General features: G+C 46.4%; 1 protein-coding gene across 2 annotated transcripts in view; it reads left to right on the plus strand.

Moving 5' to 3' along the window:
• Window positions 1–4,790: 4,790 nt before the first annotated feature.
• Window positions 4,791–15,923, plus strand: part of LMTK2 (lemur tyrosine kinase 2) — a 108,308-nt gene continuing 97,175 nt past the window's right edge. Inside the window, exon 1 of one of the 2 annotated variants that reach the window (XM_015134347.3) lies at window positions 4,791–5,206. In XM_015134347.3, the coding sequence (XP_014989833.3) occupies window positions 5,107–5,206 (100 nt within the window). In that variant the 5' untranslated portion in view covers window positions 4,791–5,106. The remainder of the gene's footprint in view (window positions 5,207–15,923) is intronic. The other variant, XM_077996160.1, reaches the window with a different exon arrangement.

Consider the following 15,923-nt stretch of genomic DNA (forward strand, 5'->3'; position numbering starts at 1 on the left):
TATTTCTTAGCCACGTTCATAGCCTTGTACATGCACATGGCTTTCTAGATTTCCAAGAATATGATGGATCTTTTCAAAGCTCCCACTGACATATTATTCCCTAGAGTTTTAAGTTTCTCATCAGCCAACTGGTATCACTGGCTCAGGCAATTGCAATGTTAAACAGTTGTCACTGATTATTTTCAACAAACAGGATAGGACTGTTTGCACTGAGGCATTTCTGAGTCATATAAAATGAAGAAAAGCCCTGAAAATAGTGCCTTTCCAGGAAGCGGCCAGACAGCTCAGATAGTCACAGTTCTTTGGGGATACAGGTTTTGGGGGTGCGCCAAACCTATTCTGCCCCATCTGGTAGCTGCTAGGCTGCTTATTTCCACAGTTCCCATGGTCGTGAAGCTGCTGGTTTTCAAGGCTATCACAGAGGTGGGGAGAGAAGAATGGAAATAGGGCAAGTAAAAATTCCATGAAGCTCATTGTTCTTATGAGATTTGGCCGTTTTTCTTTTCTTAAGGAACAGGGTTTCACTATGTAGCACAGGCTGGAGTGCAGTGGTGCAATCACAGTTCATGCAGCCTCAAATTTCTGGGCTCAAGCAATCCTCCCACCTGAGCCTGCCAAAGTGCTGGGACTACAGGCATGTGCCACTGTGCCTGGCTAATTATTTATTTTTAGTAGAGATGGGGGTCTCTCTCTGTTGCCCAGGCTGATCTCAAACTCCCAGGCTCAGGTGATCCTCCGACCTCGGCCTCCCAAAGTGTTGGTATTACAGGTGTGAGCCACCACACCTGGCCTCAGCCATTTTTCTTTAACAAATTGACTCATGATATTGCAAACCTTTGGCAAATTCCTAGAGTTCTGAAGAAGTTTATGTGGACAATTTTGCCAGGGTTCTTCTTGCCTTCCATTCTTCAACTATCAGTCCATTCTTGCATTGCTATAAGGAAATACCCAAGATTGGGTAATGTATAAAGAAAGGAGGTTTAATTGGCATATGATTCTACAAGTTGTACAGGAAGCATGATGCTGGAATCCTCTTGGCTTGCTTCAGAAAACTTACTATGATAGCAGTAGGCAAAGGGGGAGCGAGGCATCTCACATGGTGGGAGCAGTAGTGAGAGAGAGAGAGAGAGGGAGGAGGTGCTACACACTTTTTAAACAACTAGATCTCGTCAAAGCTCACTCACCATCACAAGAATGGCACCAAGAGGATGGTGCTGAACCATTCATGAGAAACCTCTCCCATGATCTGATCACCTCCTACCAGGCCCCACCTCCAACACTGGGGATTACATCTCCACACATGAGTCTGGGTGGGGACACAAATCCAAATCATATCAAAATGCTTCCCTCATGACCTTTGTTTTTAATATAATTTAATTATGCATTTACATAATTTATTTATTTATTTATTTTTGAGATGGAGTCTCACTCTGTTGTCCAGGCTGGAGTGCAACGGCGTGATCTCAGCTCACTGCAACCTCCGCCTCCCGGGTTCAAGTGATTCTCCTGCCTCTGCCTCCTGAGTAGCTGGGATTACAGGAGTCTGCCACCATGCCCGGCTAATTTTTGTATTCTTAGTAGAAATGGGGTTTCACCATTTTGGCCTGGCTGGCCTTGAACTCCTGACCTCAAGGGATCCACCCATCTAGGCCTCCCAAAGTGCTGGGATTACAGGCGTAAGCCACTGCCTATAACTTAAATTTTAACAATGGCTGTGTTGAACAACCAGTGTGCAAAATTCCTGAACATTGAACAATTGGCTTTCATGAGTGGGCACCAGCAGCTCCAGGACCCCACCAACAGGGCCTCCTGGGTGCCCCATTTGATCCAGCTGAGCTCTGTGAACCTTTAGAGTATCTGCTAGGTGCCAGAGCTCCAGAAGTGCTCATCCAATACTAAGCTGACTCCACATCCTTCAGCATCCAGGCCTCAACCAGAGCTTGTTGGCAGGACAGACACTGGCAGGAGGGTCTTCCAAGTGATGGCTTGGCATGAAGGAAAACTTGAAAGAGGCTGGGCCCTTGCAAGAATGGCTGTAAAGGGCTGGGCGTGGTGGCTCATGCCTGTAATCTCAACACTTTGAGAAGCCGAAGTGGGCAGATCACTTGAGGTCAGAAGTTCGAGACCAGCCTGGTCAACATGGTGAAACCCCGTCTCTCCTAAAAATACAAAAATTAGCCAGGTGTGTTGGCGGGCGCCTATAACCCCAGCTACTCAGGAGGCGGAGGTGGGAAAACCACTTGAGCCTGTGAGGCAGAGGTTGCAGTAAGCCAAGATTACACCACTGCACTCCAGCCTGGGTGACAGAGCGAGACTGTCTCAAAAAAGAAAAAAAAAGTGGTCGGGCGCGGTGGCTCGCACCTGTAATCCCAGCACTTTGGGAGGCCGAGGCGGGCGGATCACAAGGTCAGGAGATCGAGATCATCCTGGCTAACATGATGAAACTGCGTCACTACTAAAAATACAAAAAAAAAAAAAAAAAAAAAAAAAAATTAGCCGGGCGTGGCAGCAGGCACTAAAGGCTGTTTTCTGACTTCCAGGTGAAACTAAACAAGCCAACAGGTTTTTGTTTGTTTAATAACATCTTTAACTGGAAGTCTTCAAGTATTGGATAAAGGCATAGATGGTGAGGTGGGTGGTGGGGCAAAGGCTGCCTTTAGACATCCTCTGTGGGATGTGTACTATAACCCCTGTTCTGTGAAAGAGGCAAAGAAGTTTTGTGTGTGTGTGTGTTTTTTTTTTTTTAACTTTTGGGCTTGCTCAAATAATAGCAAAATCTACTTTGGGATTGTGGTCCGACGTGCTGTTGGAGTGCACTTTAGTTGTAAATAACCACTCCCAGGATTATCAGGCAAGGCCTTCCTTAGGCCAGCACTGCGGCAGGCAGCCACAAGTCTCCTCACAGTACACACGTGTGGGTGTCCCTGGCTTCTTTGAACTCAAAGGGAGAAGCTTCCTGATAGAAGTAGAAGTATAGGCCGGGCGCGGTGGCTCATGCCTGTAATCCCAGCACTCTGAGAGGCCGAAGTGGGCGGATCACGAGGTCAAGAGATCAAGACCATCCTGGCCAACATGGTGAAATTCCGTCTCTACTAAAAATACAAAAATTAGCTGGGCATGGTGGTGGGCGCCTGTAGTCGCAGTTGCTCTGGAGGCTGAGGCAGGAGAATCGCTTGAACCCAGGAGGCGGAGGTTGCAGTGAGCTGAGATCACACCACTGCATTCTAACCTGGTGACAGAGCGAGACTCTGTCTCAAAAAAAAAAAAAAAGAAAAAGAAAAAGAAGTAGGAGTACAACAGGGTGGTTGTGTCTCTTTCCTAGACCTTTGCCTTCCTTATTGATTCCACAAAGAATCAGCAGAAAGCCGTGAACTATTTTTTTGAAGACAGAGTCTTGCTGTGTTGCCCAGGCTGGAGTGCAGTAGTGCGATCTCAGGTCACTGCAACCTCCACCTCCTGGGTTCGAGCAATTCTCCTGCCTCAGCCTCCCAAGCAGCTGGGATTACAGGTGCACGCCACCATGCCTGGCTAATATTTTTTGTATTTTTAGTAGAGACGGGGTTTAACCATGTTGGTCAGGCTGGTCTCGAACTCCTGGCCTTAAGTGATTCACCCACCTCGGCCTCCCAAAGTGCTGAGATTACAGGCGTGAGCCACCATGCCCGGCCAAGCCATGGACTTTTAAATTCAATGTTTCTCGTTCCAGCTGTTTGTCTTATTAGATATTTATTGGCTTGCTTCAATCATCCAACAAATATTCCCTGGGCATCATCTGTGTGTCCAGTGCTGTGTTAACATCACCGACAGCTGTCATTTAGGATGGACATTTGGGGAGTTCGGAGAATTGGGGAGGTTACCCTGTTGCCAGGTGGCAAAGTCCCATCTGATAAGATTGAAATCAGCTCCTCTCATGCACACACTGAACCACAGCGCCTCTCCAGAAAAGCTTGGCATTTTCTCAACCCCCATGTCTCTGACCACTATATTACTTGTGTTTGGAGAGTGCTTTCTCTATCCTCTCTGCAGGACTGTGTTCTCACCTCAACTGTTGGTGGGGAGAAGGCCACCCCTGGGAGCTGCTCTGCCCTGGTACCTGGGACCAGGACTATGCACCATTGCTTTAGAGAACACCTGCTCCAACCCAGGTCCTGCACCAGGGATTTCCCCCCAGCTGAATCAGGGAGCTTACAACCACGGGTCAATAGGACACAGCAGCTGGGATAGCAGTCCATACAGGGCCAGGGCGGGCCATTAAGGAGATGACAGTCATTTCTCCTAGAGAGTCATGGATGAAGTCATATGTCAGTTGAGTCTCGACAGATGAAAGGAAGAGTGTGTGCCAGGTGGACAAGAGGCAACAGCTTGAGCTCAGGAGGTGAGTCAGTGGGTGACGCTGGGAGAGGCATTCTCTTCTTGATCAATTCAAGTGAAAAGCCCAAAGCTGTTGGATGGCTGAGAGGATGTGTAGGTCAACTTAAGGAGAAGAGCCTAAAACAGCTCTGACAAGTAAAAAAAAAAAAAGGCAGAAGACAGGCCTATTTTTGCATGTTATAAAACACTTAGAAAAAAATATCAGGATGATTGTCATGGTTTTCTTTACATTTTCCTGTATTTTTCAATTTAAAATAATTGTTGGTGTTACCTGCTGCCCACGCACTCTTCCGTCTGCAGGGGGCGCACCGGCCGCCACCGCTCACTCCTTCAGGATGATGGGCGGGGCCTCCTGGGCCGGTGTGGACTGACGAGTGGCTGGCCGCCCTGTCCATCTCGACGTCCCGCCCCCGCGCTACGTCACATGACGCAGCCCATCATGGCGGCGGGAGCGCGGCTGCCCGGGCCCGCTGCTCCGCAGGGCTGCTGCCGTTGCTGCTGTTGAGAGGCGGCGGCGGCGGCGCAGGCGGGAAGGATGGTGTTTCTGCGACTGGAGCGGCAGGTGCGGACCGGGAGCCGGACCGAGGTTTGGCAGAAGCAACGCGTGCTCAGGAGCAGCCGGCGCGGGTGCCGCTGAGGCAGCGGAGGGAGGCAGGACCGACTGACGGGCGAACGGACGGACGGACGGACGGAAGGCGACTAGAGAGCCGGCCCCGGAGCCGCGCCGTGGGCGAGATGCCGGGGCCGCCGGCGTTGCGGCGGCGGCTGTTGCTGCTGCTGGTCCTCCTGTTCGCTGGCAGTGCCGGGGCCGCGCCACTTCCGCAAACAGGTGCAGGTGAGCGGGCCCGCCGTGGGGACGGGGCTGCGGGAACAGGGCTGCGGGGTCCTCGGCGTGAGGGGGAGGGGACGGCAGGGCCGGGCCGGCCTCGGCGCCGAGGGATCGGAGGGCCTGCCCGGGGCGGGAATCCCAGGGAGGTGAGTGATTAGGGAGATTTCTGCCGCAGGGGCGTGGGATGGGGGGGCGGGGGCGAGACAACGTCGTTGGGGCTGGGGAGGGCGGCGGGCGAGGTGGCAGCCACCGACCCCTCCCGGGATAGGCTGCGGTACCGGCCCTGGACCTGTTGCCTTAAGGTTCTCAGCTTATATCGCTTCCTGGCAGTTCAGCTTCCCTTTCCAGATGTCACCTGCCTCTTGTGCGTTTTTCTCGCATCTCATAATAAGAACCGTTTCTTAGCCCTAATCGCACTTAAATGCAAATAACTTGGCGAGCTGTGCGGAGTTTGTTTCGCTCCTTGCAACTTATTCTGAAGTTGTAAATTGATTTTAGACTCTGTGCTTTTTATTCGGAATGTATCTCCGGGGATGAGAAGGAAACAACCATAAATATTTCTATTTTAGGAAGCCAGTGATTAGAGTAGCAGGCGTTGAATAACTATTGACAAACTGGCTTAAGGGTGATGGAAGTTTCTATTTTAGCTAACGTCAGTGTATGATTTTCTTCCCCCCGCCCCCCCCCCCGCATTTTCTCAACATCGTTTTTATTTGGGGTTTATTTTCCTAAATAAAACTTCAACCCAAGAAGACATCCAAAGTTGTGTCATTTTTCTAAAAAGGAAAAAAAAAATGTAGGCTAACTTGGCGTTATTGCCTGCCGCCATTATCTTTGAAATGGGGAAAGATTGAACTTTCATACATTCGTAGAATATTAGAGTTAGAAGAGACCTTAAAGAAAATTTAGACTAATTTCTTCGTTATGTAGTAGGAAATACTGGGGGTGTTGGGTCAGATGACCTACCCAAGGTGACACAGCTTCATTGTAGGCAGAGCCCCAAACCCAGGTCTTAGATACCTCTAGTTGTATGATTTTTTTTCCCATTTCATTTCAAGTCTTATAACTGTTTCGGAATACTTTTGAGGTCAAGAGTTATTTTGGAATAATGTTAATTGGGTAGAATGTGGATGTACTGTCTCCAGTAAAGACATATTTTTCAAACAAATCTGCGATGAAAGCTACATGTAATTGCTTCCAGAGCTACATCAGGGTAGCTGTCATTGAGTGCCCTTTAGTTGAACGTTAAATGTCCTCATTGTACCGTATAATGTAGCACTAAATTTCTGTCACTGCCTTAGATCAAATACTTGTGAGGTGAATTCCGTTTTCTGGTCTGATAGATAAGAAGAGTGAATGTTATCAGATGTGTATAGGCAACACCGGTAAGAGTCACAGAAGGGGCCGGGCGCGGTGGCTCAAGCCTGTAATCCCAGCACTTTGGGAGGCCGAGGCGGGTGGATCACGAGGTCAGGAGATCGAGACTATCCTGGCTAACATGGTGAAACCCCGTCTCTACTAAAAATACAAAAAACTAGCCGGGCGTGGTGGCGGGCGCCTGTAGTCTCAGCTACTTGGGAGGCTGAGGCGGGAGAATGGCGTGAACCCGGGAGGCGGAGCTTGCAGTGAGCCGAGATCACGCCACTGCACTCCAGCCTGGGAGACACAGCGAGACTCCGTCTCAAAAAAAAAAAAAAAAAAAAAAAAGAGTCACAGAAGGTACCTGGGAAATAATGAAAGATTATGTGGAAGGATGATAATGTTGATATTTAAAGATACTGAAAATTAGCACTAGTATAGGGTTGTAGGTAAAGAGTATGTGATGGGGATTCAAGAGAAGTTTCCAGATGACTTTACGCTTAATTGGATTTTTTATATTTTGAAATATCGATTCTTTGTAGGAACCTATGTCTTCCGGTACACTTTTGTTTTTGTTTTTGTTTTTTTTTGAGATGGAGTCTTGCTCTGTCGCCCAGGCTGGAGTGCATCCGCACGATCTTGGCTGACTGCAATCTCAACCTCCTGGGTTCAAGCAATTCTCTGCCTCAGCCTCCCGTGTAGCTGGGACTACAGGCCCCTGCCACTACGCCTGGCTAAGTTTTGTATTTTTAGTAGATACGGGGTTTCACCATCTTGGCCAGGCTGGTCTTGAACTCCTGACCTCGTGATTCACCTGCCTTGGCCTCCCAAAGTGCTGGGATTACAGGCATGAGCCTGGCCGCCTGTACACTTCTTACATGGTTTTTATTCCATTCTTTTACAATTCTATGGTGTCATGAATTATAAAAAACCGAGTATTGTTGGGGTATTGTAGAACAAAGCAATCAGAAAAGTTAATCTGTAAATAAAGGTATCAAATCTTGACATAGATAAAGCGTAAGGAAATATTTGGTAATATGTAGCAACTTTTGCTACGAATTTTCCTTTCGTATTCTGATCTTTGTAGGATAGGTGTATATGTTTTGATGTGTTGCATATGAATAGTGGGTACCTAGGGTTAAAGTCTGTGGAAAAGATGCACAGTCAGACTGGGCGCAGTGGATCACGCCTGTAATCCTAGCACTTTGGGAGGCCGAGGTGGGTGGATTGCTTGAAGTCAGGAGTTCGGGACCAGCCTGACCAACATGGTGAAACTCCCTCTCTACTAAAAATACAAAAATTAGCCAGGCGTGGTGGCAGGAGCCTGTAATCCCAACTATTTGGGAGGCTGAGGCAGTAAAATTGCTTGCACCCAGGGAGCCGAGCTTACAGTGAGCCGAGATCGCACCACTGCCCTCTAGCCTGGGCAACAGAGTGAGACTCCGTCTCAAAAAAAAAAAAAGAAATAAAGAAAGAAAAATGCACAATCAGTCGTAGATTCAGGGCCTTGTCTCTCCATCCAAAAGAGTTTATTGATCCTCTTTAACTGAGGTGTGTTCTTGATCAAGATTTTAAAAAAACCTTGGAGCTAATCCTGACTAGTGAGCTTGCTGGTTAAAAAAGAGGAATCCCACTTGACCATGTATGGTAGATAAAAGAGCAGTTACACGCCGAAAACAGAACTAAAGCTTCTGCTGATCCAGGAACCTGTACTCCTTATGAAGATAGAGCTAGACACTTTCAAATAAGTATAGACCTATTTTATAGGTCTTTCACCTGCTTCTTGTTCTTTCTACTTGAGGCCTGATCAGTCTATCTAGCTTAATGGTGCCTTAGAGAAATTACGCAGTTAACTGAAATTCAGCTTTTAAACTGAAGATCATTTATCTATGGTGTCTTCATCATCTGGATTCATTGCTAGGCTCAGAAGTTGAAAAAGGTATTTTCTCATTCAGTCATAATAAAGCTATGTAAATATATGGATTGTACTTGCCCATCAGGCAAGAAGGCATTTCTTGGGTGAACTTTATTTTGGGCCTTTTCTTTGGGCTGGGATGCCCTTATGCCCCCACCCCCGCCCTGTCTGGGAGCCTCTTTTCCTAGGAATCTGTGTTTCTGCAAGAGCCCTTGTTGGTTACGTAGACTAAGACTTGCTGGTCCTCTCTAGGAAGCTTTTATGTAAAAGGAGAAAGTTCACTGTTTTCACACCCAGTGAAATTGCCAAACTAAGATTACAGTTCAGTTCTTTTCCCCAGATCATAGTTATCAGATCATTCTTCTCTTAGAAAACATGGACGTGCCTTTTCCAAGATTCTCAAGATTCACATCATAAACGGGGACTACAAGTAAAGAAAGATCTTGTATATGTGAACGAATTTCTCTAAGCTCACACTTTCTTATTAATATTAGGATAGTGGGGAGACAGGGAAACCCAGTTCTATTGTTCTGCAGCATATTAGGTCACAGAGTACAGAGGAAGCTTTTAGCAGCTCCAAATAAAGGACCTCACGGAAACCCGTGAAGCCAGTGGGACTCAGCTACTGATTAAATGGCAGCTTGTGAAACCAAGCCTCTCGTTTTAGATTAAACAAACAGACTTGTATCTTGAAAAAGATTTTTAAAGTAAAGGAAATACTTTCTAAAGTATGAATTACTGTGTTTAGCAGCCTCTGAGAAAATTATTTTCAACAGGCTTTCTATGCAAATTATTTTAAGATTTATAGCTGTAAGTCTTGAAATTTGACTTTGGTTGGGATTGCTGTAATTACTTTTACTTGGTGATATTTTGGGGTTAACTAAATATGCTCATTTAAACAGTAATAGGAAGTCTGTCCAACAGTTTTGTAGCTGATTAGCACTGAAGTTACCAAATCGTTACAGTTTTGATGATAATCAGTGTGCTGAGTGTTCCTGCAAATACTCTTAAAAATGTAGAGTCCTTGGGCCCTCTCTGGCCCCTGTGTATTGTGTCACTTAGATAACCTCTGTAGATATAATTTTAAAAAGACACTGTCGTGTAAATAAGGGACGTCCAGTGTTCTGAAACAGTAAACAAATGAGTCCTCAAAAAAGTTCTTGTAAATGGACATACAGAAATAATCCAACTTTTTCGTTTGAGGGTAAAATTCATCAACCAATCCTAGTTGGAACACAGTGTTGTAGGAAGAACTTGGGCTTTGTAGTGAGATCTGGGTGTGAAGCCTTGGCTGCCACTGGAATAGCTTAAGGACCCTGGGTTAGTTACTCAACCTCTGGGCTTAGAACTCCGTCATTAAAAAGGGTGGTGGTGATAATATTTACCCAAAGGGATGTGAGGGATCACAGTGGTGTGCCCTCTCACACTGAATTGCTTCTTTGTTTCAGATTTCTTTGTAAATTTGGTTATCATCAAATTGACTAATGGTAGGTGGTAAGGCTTCAAAGCAGGAGCTCAAAGTGGTGGCTGCTTAACATGGCATGTCTAGAATTTACTGGATTTAAAAAATCTTTGTTGCTCAAAATAACTTTTTTATGGTGGATGGAGATACTTTAGAGAAAAATCTGGTTTATTTAAGTCTAAGCTGGTATTGTTACTACTTGAAATTCGTAGTGTTGGAGAACTATGCTGGAAATTTTTAGGATGATCTGGGTTAGTCTGCTTTTATGTAATAAACCTGTTTTTAAACTGGAAGATGACTAAAGCTCTTGCATGTGAACAGTTGCTGGTTTTAATTTATTTAAAAGACTCATGAGCGCTTGAAAGTTTTTCTTTATCTTAAACATAATTGTGTATTGTCATGAGGCATCCCTGATTAACCCAGGCTGTAGTAGAGCAAGCCCAGAGCTGATGCTTCCTCTTAGAAGCTGGAGAGATGAATGTGACTGACATTTTTCTTTCTCCCTCTCATTTTTCTTTTTTTTTAAGAGACAAGACCTTGCTCTGCTGCCCAGGCTAGAGTGCAGTGGTGCCATCATAGCTCACTGCAACCTCCAACTTCTGGCCTCAAGAGATCCTCCCATTTCAGCCTCCCAAAGTGCTGGGGTTATAGGCATAAGTCACTGTACCAGGCAAGACTTGGTTTGTTTATCTGTAAAATGGGGAGAATAGTTGCAGTCTTGTGAGGGTCCAAACCTGTGCCATGTAGTACAGTAGCCACTAGCTCCCTGTGGCTGCTCAGATGTAAATGTTTTAGAACGAGAGCTTCCGTTCTTCAGTGGCACTGGCCATATGTTAAGGGCTTGATAACTACAGGTGGCTGGTGGCTATGGCATTGGACAGCACAGAAGAGAACTTCCCGTTATGGAGAAAGGTTCTGTGGGACATTGCTGGTGTGAGGTAGATACAGTGCTTAGTCCTTGGTTAGGACACACAAGGCCAGCTGGGATTGTCATTATGATCGTGATCCTGATTCTTTGTGAACTCCCAAATCTAGGCCCACTACAAGGGTGAGGGAAGTGAGAAGAGGTCTTTGATGAGAATGTAGAAAAGAGAAGAGACAAAACAATTGTGGAGTTTTTGCTGGTGAGATGAGAACAGAGGTAGCACAGCCTCAACTCCCTCCTGCAGAACAGGAGAAAGAGACTTCAGGGAAAAACAGAGTCTTGCTCTGTCACCCAGGCTGGAGTGCAGTGGCGCGATCATAGCTCAAACTGTAGCCTCAAACTTCCAGGCTCAAGCAGTCCTCCCACCTCAGCCTCCTGAGTAGGTGTGTGCCTACTACACACACTTACCTGTAGATGCGTGACTACAGGTGTGTGCCACCATGCCCACTTTAGTTTTTTTGTAGAGATGGTGATATGGTTTGGCTGTTTCCTTACCCAATTCTTATCTTGAATTGTAGTTCCAGTTATCCCCATGTGTCGTGTGAGGGACCTGGTGGGAGATAGTTGAGTCATGTGGGTGGTTACTCCCAAGCCATTCTTGTGTTATTGAGTGAGTTCTCACGAGATCTGATGGTTTTATAAGGGACTTCCCCCGCTTTGCTTGGCACTTCTTTCTCCTGCTTCTGTGTGAAGGAGGACATGTTTGCTTCCCCTTCCGCCATGTTTATAAGTTTCCTGAGGCCTCCCCAGCCATGTGGAACTGTGAGTCAATTAAACCTCTTTCCTTTGTAAATTACCCAGTCTTGAGCAGTTCTTTATAGCATGGTGAGAATGGACTAATACAGTTGGGGTCTCACTGTATTGCCTAGGCTGGTCTCAAATTCCTGGCCTCAAGTGATCCTCCTGCCTCAGTCTCCAAAAGTGGTAGGATTATGGGTGTGAGCCACCGCACCTGGCCCTGTCTCATTTAAAATCGTGTGCTTTTATAGTCGACTAGTTGTGCTTTATTACTGTTTTAAAACTTTGTATTTACTAAAATGAGGGAAGGAATATTCTAGGAGGAGATGGTGGATAACCATCTCTGATCTAGAAAGACTGCTCCCTCTAGGGTTTTTAGATTCCATTATTAGCTTTTCTTTGAATCTTCTTACGAAGATACTGTAGTAGAAAACTGGGGAACTGGCCGGCCGCGGTGGCTGACGCCTGTAATCCCAGCACTTTGGGAGGCCGAGGCAGTGGGATCACGAGGTCAGGAGATCGAGACCATCCTGGCTAACACAGCGAAACCCCGTCTCTACTAAAAACACAAAAAATTAGCCGGGCATGGTGGCGGGTGCCTCTAATCCCAGCTACTTGGGAGGCTGAGGCAGGAAAATGGCGTGAACCCGGAAGGCGGAGCCCGCAGTGAGCTGAGATCACGCCACTGCGCTCCAGTCTGGGTAACAGAGTGAGACTCCGTCTCAAAAACAAAACAAAACAAAACAAAACAAAAAAAAACTGGGGAACTTTGATAAAATTAGCATGTCTGCAGAGCAAAATATTGGATTGATGTATTTTAAAATTGCAGCAAGTGGCTAATTCAGAGCCCTCCCTTGGCATTACAATTATTTGTCACAATGAGCAGGCATATCAGAAAAATAACCTCATTATTAATTTTTTTTTGCAGTAGTTAGCTCAGTGCAGTGATTCCAAATGTCATTTATTGTATTGTGATTCAGGTGGGAAAAGTGAGCACTATTTATGCCAGATGTCTCAGGTGCCCACAGCCACAATATTGATCAGTAGCTTTCATTTTCTCTGCTGTTTTTTCCTTCCCCAACCACAAAAGAGTGACTCTTTACTCCTCTGCCCACTTGGGCCTTTGGTGGGAGGGGGTGGTGGTGGTAAACCTCCTGTTCAATTTTTGACAATTTGGTAGGTTTTGCATTTATATGCTTTTTTAAAGTTTTTTGTTTTTTGTTTTTTTTTTTTTTTGCACGGACAAGGTCTTGCTCTGTCACTCAGGCTGGAATGCAGTGGTGCAGTCATAGCTCACTGCAGTCTCAGCCTCTTGAGCTAAAATGATCCTCCCACCTCAGCCTCCCGGATAGCTGGGACTACAGGTGCACACCACCATGCCTGACTGATGTAAAATATTTTTTTTCTGTAGAGATGGGATCTCACTATATTGTCCAGGCTGGTCTCAAACTCCTGGACGCAAGTGATCCTCCTGCCTCAGCCTCCCTAAGTGCTGGGATTACAGGCATGAGCCACTGCACCTGGGCAGTTTTAGTATTTTAAAAGGCTTGAGTTACCATCAGGTCAAATTAGGTATGCAGGACCATGTGCTGTGGCTAAAGTAGCCCCTGGCTCCCTGCATCTGGCCCCAGTTTGGTGAAGGGAGACCGTTGCATCTGGGTGTCTGCTGCAGCACATCTGTTGTTCCTGCCTCCACCCTCCACAGCATTTTCTTCAGAGCTAACTTGATCTGCCTATAGCTTGCAAAATATTACGTGCAAATTCCCATCTTCTGGCTCTCCATATATTCTCACTATTTGCCATTGGCTCTTCTCCTGCTTCTGTAAGTGCTGTCGTCTTTTTAATTTTTTGAAACCTCTTTGAGGACCCACCTTCCCTACTGAGTTATTGATCCTGGCCTAGCTGTTAGAGTTCCTTCCCTTGGTGAAGTTGAGAGTGTGTATCTGTGGAGCAGGGTGTTTTGTGGGGTGCCGGACAGAAACATTGGAACTAACGTTTATTTTCATTTCATCCTTTTAAAAGGTCAACTTACATGCCTTTTTAAGGTATAGAATGTGTGGTACACTAACACATTTTTGATTTGTAAATGACATGGGATGGAAAGAATATAAAATTTACTGGCTGGGCGCAGTGGCTCATGCCTGTAATCCCAGCGCGTTGGGAGGTCAAGGTGGGTGGATCACGTGAGGTCAGGAGTTCAAGACCAGCCTGGTCAACATGGAGAAACCCCGTCTGTATTAAAAATACAAAAATTAGGCCGGGCGCGGTGGCTCAAGCCTGTAATCCCAGCACTTTGGGAGGCCGAGACGGGTGGATCACGAGGTCAGGAGATCGAGACTATCCTGGCTAACACGGTGAAACCCCGTCTCTACTAAAAAATACAAAAAACTAGCCGGGCGAGGTGGCGGGCGCCTGTAGTCCCAGCTACTCGGGAGGCTGAGGCAGGAGAATGGCGTGAACCCGGGAGGCGGAGCTTGCAGTGAGCTGAGATCCGGCCACTGCACTCCAGCCTGGGCAACAGAGTGAGACTCCGTCTCAAAAAAAAAAAAAAAAAAAAAAAAATACAAAAATTAGCTGGGTGTGGTGGCACACACCTACAGCCCCAGCTACTCAGGAAGCTGAGGCCGGAGAATCGCTTGAACCCAGGAGGCAGAGGTTGCAGTGAGCTGAGATCATGCCATTGCACTCCAGCCTGGGCGACAGAGTGAGACTCTCAAAAAAAAAAAAAAAAAAAAAGATTTGGTTTCAGGCCGGGTGTGGTGTCTCATGCCTGTAATCTCAGCACTTTGGGTGGCCGAGGCAGGCAAATCACGAGGTCAAGAGATTGAGACCATCCTGGCCAACATGGTGAAACCCTGTCTCTACTAAAAAATTAGCTGGGCATGGTGGTGTGCACCTGTAGTCCCAGCTACTTGGGAGGGGAGGCTGAGGTTGAACCCGGGAGGTGGAGGTTGCAGTGAGCTGAGATCACGCCACTGCGCTCCAGCCTGGTGACAGAGCAAGACTCTGTCTCAAAAAAAAAAGAAAGGTTTGGTTTCATCATGCCAGTCTACCACTTGCACTTAACAAATACCAAATACCATTTCATATCTTCATATCATTGGTTTTTTGTTTGTTTGTTTAAGAGACAAAGTCTTGCTCTGTTGCCTGGGCTGGAGTGCACAGGTACAGTCATGGCTTACTGCATCCCTGAACTCCTAGGCTCAAGCACTCCTCCCACCTCAGCTCCTGAGTAGCTGGGACTATAGGCGCATGCAACCATGCTTGGCCAATTTTTACTTTTTGTAGAGATGATCTACAGAAGTGAAGTTGCCATGTTGCCCAGGCTGGTCTTAAACTACGGGCCTCAAGCAGTCCTTTGGCCTCCGCCTCCCACAGTGTTGGGATTATAGGTGTGAGCCGCCATGCCCGGCCTACATCATTGTTTAAGTCCTCTTTACCTAGTTTGCAAGGACCTTGGGATGGCACACACATTTTTGGGATTGGTGTTTGGATGGTATTTCACAGGTTGTAGATGTTCCATCAGCATTTGTAACTGAGGATGATGAAGATGATACTAGAGAACTAAGTTCACCAAACCAGTACCCCTGTGTGTGTGTGTGCACACGTGTGTGTGTGCATGTGTGTGTGTTTGTGCATGTGTGTGTGTTTTATGCGTGCATGTGTGTGTGCGTGTGTGTGTGAAGGAGAGGGTATGAGCTGGAGCCTCTCATTCTCTTGCAGACTTGACTTTCCATGCAGCCACAGACCTTCATCTGGAATGAAGCCTTTTGTTTTTTTTAATTAAAATCTTTTTCTTTTAGAACAATTTTAGATTTGCAGAAACATTGCAAAGATATTACAGAGTGTTCCTGTGTATCTTTCTCCCAGCTCCCCTGTTGTTAACATCTTACATTAATGTAGTAAATTTGTCACAACTAAGGAACCAGTATTAATAGGTTATTAAATGAGTCCACACTTTATTCAGTTTCTTTAATATTTCTCCAGTGTCTTTTTTTTCTCTTCCAGGAAACCACATTACATTTAGTAGTTATGCCCCTTGGGCTCCCCCAATCCGTTGCTTGTTTGGAATGACCTTGACGTCTTTGAGGAGTACTGGTCAGATATTTTGTAGAATGTCCCTCAACTGGGATTTGTCTGATGTTTTTCTCACGATTAGACTGGGGGTGTGGGTTTTTGGGAGGAAGATCACGGAGTTGAAGTGCCGTTCTCATCATATCACATCGAGGGCATGTGCACACAACGTGACTTGTTACTTGGTCACTTGACTGAGTAGTGTTGGTCAGGCTTTCACTCTGTAAAGTTGCTGTGTCCTCCCCTCCCC

Source organism: Macaca mulatta, chromosome 3 (assembly GCF_049350105.2).
Source record: "Macaca mulatta isolate MMU2019108-1 chromosome 3, T2T-MMU8v2.0, whole genome shotgun sequence".
NCBI classification, from domain to species: Eukaryota; Metazoa; Chordata; class Mammalia; order Primates; family Cercopithecidae; genus Macaca; species Macaca mulatta.